General features: G+C 29.1%; 1 protein-coding gene across 1 annotated transcript in view; it reads left to right on the top strand.

Annotated features, from left to right (window-relative positions):
* The first annotated feature begins 2,166 nt into the window (after window positions 1-2,166).
* The window catches only part of LOC107436949 (WSCD family member AAEL009094), a 32,654-nt gene continuing 27,354 nt past the window's right edge, over window positions 2,167-7,466 (top strand). The window contains exon 1 of the mRNA XM_071176924.1: window positions 2,167-4,265. Coding sequence (XP_071033025.1) covers window positions 3,767-4,265 — 499 coding nt within the window. The 5' untranslated portion in view covers window positions 2,167-3,766. The remainder of the gene's footprint in view (window positions 4,266-7,466) is intronic.

The following is a 7,466-nucleotide window of genomic DNA, read 5'->3' as shown; positions in this document are numbered from 1 at the left end:
AGTTATCAAAAAATAAAATTCCCCACCCCTATCGGTATCAAATATAAAACTGTTGTTGTTGCAAATCTTAACTGGTTAGTTAGATATTGCGTTAGACCAGACCCATGAGGCCATAAACTGAGAAGAATGGGATTCAGATATAAATCCTCTTTAACGAGTTCCAAGCAGGAAAGAAGAGGCTCAAGAGTGAATTGGGAGGTGTTGTATTCCCATCAATTGGGGGAAAGTCTTATTCCCTCACTCACATTCACAGTAATTGTCATATAATTCACTCGCCTAATGTTTTTGTTTACATAACAATAAATGTTGGCTTTTAAAGACCAAAAAAAACTCTTCTTTTTTATCTACTTTCTTCATTTCTTACTCGTCTTTATTACTCTTCTTTTTATCGTACAGAGAATCTCATTTTTAGCTAACCAGAGTCCGAGTTGAGTAAATGTTTCTGATTCCAGCACCTGTGAAATTTTCTTTGACTAGGATTCAACGGTCATGGTCAAATTTAAGAAATTTCTGATGTCCATATATTAGTCTTGACAGAACCATCCAGACCAGCGGTTCCCAGAGGTCGTGGGTCCAATCTCCGCCGGCCGAAGACTCCCCGTGTTGTCAATAGTGACTGATGCACGTTAAATCTGTCAAGTCAAAAAGTTCTCCATGTTCCCGTAACAAATCATACCTCTGGGGGTACTGATCCAGGAGTTTCCTTGTCTTCTGGATTGGTTCAAAATTACAAGGCTACGGAGTTGAACATTAGTAGTCGTAAACCCAAAATTGGGTCGGCTGTTCAACGACTGTTATAATTTTTTTATGAAACCCTAAAGAGGTGTGGTGGCTCAGGGGATAGAGCATTTGCCTTCCAATGAGGTGAACCGGGTTTGAATCCCAGCAATGGCTGGTTGAATTCCGCACCCGACTCGCACTGACCCCAGGGCTGACGTAAAATATCCTCAGTGGTGGAGAAATCATTGGTTAGAGTCCCCTTGGCGCCAGGCTAACCGTTGGTGGTTAACGTGGTTTTCCTCTCCATGTAACGCAAATGCGGGTTAGTTCCATCATAAAGTCCACAACGATGGAAAATTTCTCCCAATACTTGATCCAGGAGTTCTCTTATCTTTTGGACTGGGTTAAAAATTAAAAGGCTACGGAATTGAACATAAATAATTGCAAACCCATAAAATTGGGTCGGCTGTTCAACGACGGTTATAAAATAAAATAAAATGGAACCCTAGGTGATCGAGCTTGTTTTAGCGGAACCCCGACTTCATAAAATAAGTTCTCAAGCAGCTGAGAATTGTTTTACCAAAAAACTACGAATATACGAATAAAATCCAAAAGCGAAAAAGACTTCGAAAAGATCACGAAAAAGAAACTATGAAATAATTTAAGTTTTCATTTTTCTATCAATAACAGTCTTAAAATTTGCTTTTATGAACAGCAGTTGAATTCGCAGATTTGCAGCGGCTTTTAGTCTAGTAGTTTTTGTCATGTGTATAAGTTTAAACTGAATAAAAGAATCTTAATTATACTTATTAAAAACGAACTAATCTAAACACTGAAAATGGTTATCAGAGAAAAATGAATTCTTTATTCTTGAATTTGTTTATTTCATTTTGAATTGTAAAGCTCGATGAGAGAAAATTAAAAAAAAAATAATAATAATAATTAAAGATAGTAAATTCAAAAAATTTTAAAGATTTAAAAATAATGAAGGTTGTAAAATTAAAAATAAAGTTCATTTTAATAATAATTATAAAATAATAGCTAATAAAAAAAAAATCAAAAAGTTTTTTTTTTTCTTAAAAAATAGTCGAAAAAAGTATAATGGCAAGATTAAAAAGAAAAGTTTTTAATTCCTAAAATTTAATACTTAAAGTTACCGTAAGTTATTATTATATTTTTCGGGAGATATAATAATAATAATAATCTTTTGAAATATAAAGGTGACGATTTCACTTCATGTATGTTTAAATGTATTAAATTAATGATATTAAAATCTGCCAAATTTCTTAAAAGCATCAAACGATTACTCTCTAACCTCCAAAAAAATAGCCTTATATATATGCACAATCCCTTTCACCAGGTTGAAAAGAAATTTAGTTGAGAGGATGCCCGGCAGAGGGTGCTGACGTCTCCCCATCTTCCTCCAAAATCCCGCTGCTCCTGTGCTCCGCGTTCAATCGAACCGTTTTCGGCCGTTTTATGTTCTTTGGCATACTCTCAAGAAAGAAACAGCAATGGCGCTCTATTCACTCATTGTCATCGCCAAATTGTCATCACGATGAAACTTTCCCTTATTTTGCTTATGTCACTCTTGATGGTTGGCAATTGTAAACAGAAGAGAGTGGACCAGAGGAGAAAAAAAAATGATGCTAGACTTGTGCAGAAGGTAAACATCTGTTGAAGCGTGTTTTGAAAAATTGAAAGAGTTATTTCATTTTTGTTTCATTGGTGACGACATATATTTTTAGCCACTTTGAAATAGAAAAAGGTACGCCAAGTTTTAATTTTGTGCTGATTAATTTGTAATAAGAAAACTGTACCGGCAAAATTGAAAATGCATTGAAATGAACAAGACACTTTAAAGAGAACAAATAGGAATAATTTAAATCCTATAAAATTTTTTACTATTTTGACAAAATTATAATTATCATTTATAGACTCTCTCTTTAAAAGTTTATATTGCAAAAGCATATTTAAAAAAAGTTAGAGATTTGCTGACTATTACTATTATTTAAAGATAGCTAACAGCAAATATTTAAAGCAAAATTGATAATTAAAGATAATTAATACCGAATAATTACAATATAATGAACAATTCCCCTTTAAAAAAAGGCACACGATTTCCTCCAAAGAAAATAAGTTTTATATTTTCTGAAATTGGAACTTTCAGCTTGAAAGAAATAATGACCAATAATTAAAGTTAAAATAATAGTTGAAGATAATTAATTTCAAAAAGTTACAGTAGAATAAATAAATCTGCCATTAAGAAATCCCTCAAAGAAAATAAGTTCTTTAATTTTTGTAACTTTTAAGGCTATTAAAAATAACTAATAGCTGATAATTTAAGTAGAAATAGTAATTGATGATAAGTAATAGTAAATTGGTACAGCATAATAAATAAATCCCCCATAATTTAAAAAAGGTATCCAATTTTCCCCAAAGAAAATAAGTTTCTTAATTTCTGCAATTTTTAAAACTTTTATCTTGAAAGAAATAATAACATACAATTAAAGTAAAAACAGTAATTGAAGGTAATTAATAGTAAAAAAAAACAGTTTAAGAAATCAACAATTAAGAAATAAATGAGTCCACCATTACCCCCCAAAAAAGTAAGTTCTTTAATGTCTGGAACTTTCAAAGCTATAAGAAATGATAATTACAAATAATTTAAGTAAAAATAACAACCGATTATAATTAACGCCAAATAATTAAAATATATGTAATAGCAAAAAAAAACATTAAATATTTAAATCATAATTATATAACTGATTATCAATAATTAATGTATAATTAAACCTTATTAATGAAGCATGAAAAGTAACTATACTTGATAAAATGTAACAAATAGTTATGCTATAACTTCAGATTTAAAATCAAATCATATGCGGACAATAACAATAAACACTCAGATAAATACCAATGAAAATAACTTTCCATTAACTTCAAATTGATTACAACAGATATGTACGAACATTTCTGAAAGATTTAAATATAGTACCTTTACCATGTACTTTAAATTTTGCACGAACTATCTCATGTTCAAACCATGGAAATAAGAAGAAAAGCTGTAGACAGACGAGTTTATACTATCAGTTCTACTGCCAAATACTTCCGTCGATTTCTATACGGACTTATCGGTGTAGTTCTGTCTGCCTATATAGTTCTCTTCATAGTCGTAGTGTCAAGGCACATCGATCAGAGTGCCCAAAATGAGGTGAAAAAAGCTCTCACTGAAGAATCCAGAGAAAGGACGAAGGTCTTAAGACCAGTTGGACTAGTGGGTGGACTTGGTCCAAGCTTATTGGGAATGGACAGATTCCAAGAACGGTGGGCTGCTGTGGCCAGAGTTCTTAACACAAATGATGGAAGAGCACCTCGTGTCCGAAGAAGACTACATATTTGTCTTCAGCCAAGGTTCCGTAATCCTCCTGGACCCATGATTGCTTTGGCCTCCTTTCCTGGATCGGGGAATACTTGGGTTCGATTCCTGGTACAACAGGCTACAGGTGAGATTTTCTTTGATTCATTAATAACTGGATCAAATTTTTTTTAACCCGTTCAGAATCAATGAAAGGAGAGAACTAATTCATGATTACGTATAATATTCATACGTATGATCAGTATGTGTATGCATACGTACTAATACAAGATGTAATCTGAGAATACGCGTGATCTTGAGCCGCTAGAGTTAGAAAAGCTCGTTTCCTATGTGATACTGCCTGCTGTGAATCACGTGATCAGCTATATGTGACCACGATTCTGAAAGGGTTAAATCCTGGTTTCTACCCTAATTTTAAATGTCCCAAAAGAATCCGAAAAATTACTTCAAAAGTTAATCGCATCAAAAATTAATTCTATAAAAAAAATATTTATTTAAAAGAGTGGAAAAATCCTTACTTGAGCCAGAATTCTTACTACCTAAAAATTTTATCAACATTTCCTTAAGGAATAAGCCAACAATAAGCTTGAAAACTTTATTTAAAAAAACTTAATATTTTTTATGAAGCTTTTAAGAAATTTAATCTCAATTTCATTTAATTTCAATTTTTTTTAAAAATTAAATCTCAAACATTATTAGTTTTCTAAATTTATGTATTGCACATAACTTGTCTCTTAAAGTTATTAATTATTTTCTAAATGTACTTATCGATTAGAATATTAAAAGAGATTTAAATTGAGTTTTCATTAAAAATAATGAAATAAATGTTACATGCTAAAATTTCAAGTTAATGAAGCAGGGAAGCAAAATTGATTGACACCTTTACATACATAATATAGATGAACAAACTTGAAATATAAGGGCAAAAACGCTAAGAAAATTTCACATAAATTGATCCAGTACGAAAAGAGTTATAAAATTTAAAAAAAAGCATTTTAAACTGTAAATAAGTGTCTTAAATGTAAAGACAAGAACTCTATAATAGATGAAAAAAGATGGGAAAAAAACAATCTCTTTTAAATTACAGTTAGCACCTACAATTAAGAAGCATAAACCAATATACAAAATATCAACAAAAAAAAGTACAAAATTTCCAAAATTTGCTAACAAAAAGTATTTTTAGCATTAAAATTACTGAAATCTTACAAATTTATTACAGTTTTTTCAAGTAAATTAATAAATAATTGAGTAAATGAACTTGTTTTTGAAATTACATAGTACTACCAAGACAATTTGTCTTAGAGACATATGCAGGAATATATTATGTAAAAAAATATTATTCTATTATAACGCACACATGTTCAAAATCAAATTTCATAAAAATTAATTTTCTTGGTGAGACTTCATTAGGTTCGACTTTTCCCATATTCTTAGTAATTTATTTCAAGTATAATTTATTTTATATTGTGATCTTTAGTTCTAGCCTGATACATATGTATTTAACTACTATATGAAATGAAGAATTGAGTATAAATGCATTTTAAGTGATGAAAGTAGATATTTAAGCATTTTGGCTTAATGATTATTAAACAAGAATTTCATATTATGTTTGAATTATGAATTAAAATGTGAGTTCTTATGTAGAAAAGCTTAGATTTTTAAAATCTACTTTCTATTTCTTTTGCCAATATTTTTGATATGCTTTTAAATTTCTTATATTTTATTTTTCTACTACGAATTTCTTCATTTAAGAACGTTCTTAATCCAAATATGTGTAGAAATTTATTGTATTGCTTAATACGTGTTAAAATTTGTGTAGTCATCTTTTATTATCAGTTTGTCGTTTTATTTAAGTTGTTGGAATTTCAAATATAAATAAAATTTAAAAGGTCATTATCTAAAAAACAAGTTAATGTGTGATAATCTAAATTAAAGTTATAAATTTACTTAGAGTAAGAAAATTGATTTTTATTTTTTTTAATTTCACCTGGCGAAAGAAATTTAAGAGAACATCCTTAATATTAGAAAAATAGGGAAGACAAATTTGTTACTTTTAAAAATATCACAAATTGGGTGAATTCGGTTACATTTTACTATTTATTATTCGACACATTCATCTAACAATAAATAATTTTGAAAACTTATGTTTGGAATTTAGTTGAAGTCTGAAAGTTAAAAAGTTACAAATTTGTCCTCTTTTCGCTTTTCAAGTATTAATTCTTATATTTTCAGTTTACTTACATTTTCAAATAATCAAAAATTAAGTAACTATACGGTCTCAGTAACAATTTTTTCTGCAACAATAAGATATATGATTTTTTTAATTTGAGTGCAATAATACAACATGTCAAGATTAATTTCACAAAATCTTTAAATAAAAGTAAAAATTCTTGGAGAAAAGTAAAAACTATGAAAATTTTTCTTATTATAACCCCTAAAAGCTAAAGTTCAAATAAAATAGGAAATACAATTTCCTCAAAGTTCAGTTTTCGAAATTAGGGTGCATTATTTCTCAAAAAATAATGCACCGATCTTGTTCAAATTTAGAACGTTTTTCTCTAAAGAGATTTGAAAGATTTTGAAAGAAAAACATTTTTTCTTTAAATACGACTAATTTTATAAGGTACTGTTATAGACTAAGTTTTATCGAATATTGTATGGACCTTATATTTATCAAACTCTTCAAAATTTTCAAATTTATTACTTTTTTTCGAATTTTTTATTCAATGACGTGTCATTTTTATCGAGTAAAGTGTGAAAAATTGTAGGATCAACGTGTTCACTTTTTAGAAATTGTGCCTTATACAATAACATCCTTCCTACACCAGTTTCTCTCAGTGACTAAACTTTCAAGTTTTCCAGATTTTTGTTTTGTAAAATATTGTTTACATATTATTTTCTCCTGTGCAGAAAGTTTAAAATTAAAATAATATTTTTATTGCAAAAAAAATATGAAAGGTATGCCTTGCATGTTTTTAAAGGTTAGTATGCTTTTTGTTTACCAAACTGTAAATCCTCTAAAAGGGGATGATTTTTTGTCCTTTTTTTAACAGAGTTACGTGGGTTTGAAAAACAGAAAGCATATGTTTACGCATTTTTATGTAGGTGGATAGTAAAGGACGCAGATCTTCACCCGAATTATTTGCTAATTGCCTTACACTGTATTGCAAAAGCTAGACGTGATTTGGTGCGTCGACAAAAAACATATTTTCGATCTTGATTATAAATAATGAATCTTTATAGATACCAACAAAAAATGAACAAATACAATAAAAATTGGAAAGTATACTTTTAACCTAAGCATATTTTGTATTACAGGAATTATTTTTCGAATTGTGGGAAAGTATAATTATATAATTAATATATA

This window comes from Parasteatoda tepidariorum, chromosome 2 (genome assembly GCF_043381705.1).
Source record: "Parasteatoda tepidariorum isolate YZ-2023 chromosome 2, CAS_Ptep_4.0, whole genome shotgun sequence".
In the NCBI taxonomy this organism is placed as follows: domain Eukaryota; kingdom Metazoa; phylum Arthropoda; class Arachnida; order Araneae; family Theridiidae; genus Parasteatoda; species Parasteatoda tepidariorum.
The sequence above is the reverse complement of the archived record's forward strand: the minus strand, read 5'-3'. Positions and strand labels throughout refer to the sequence as shown.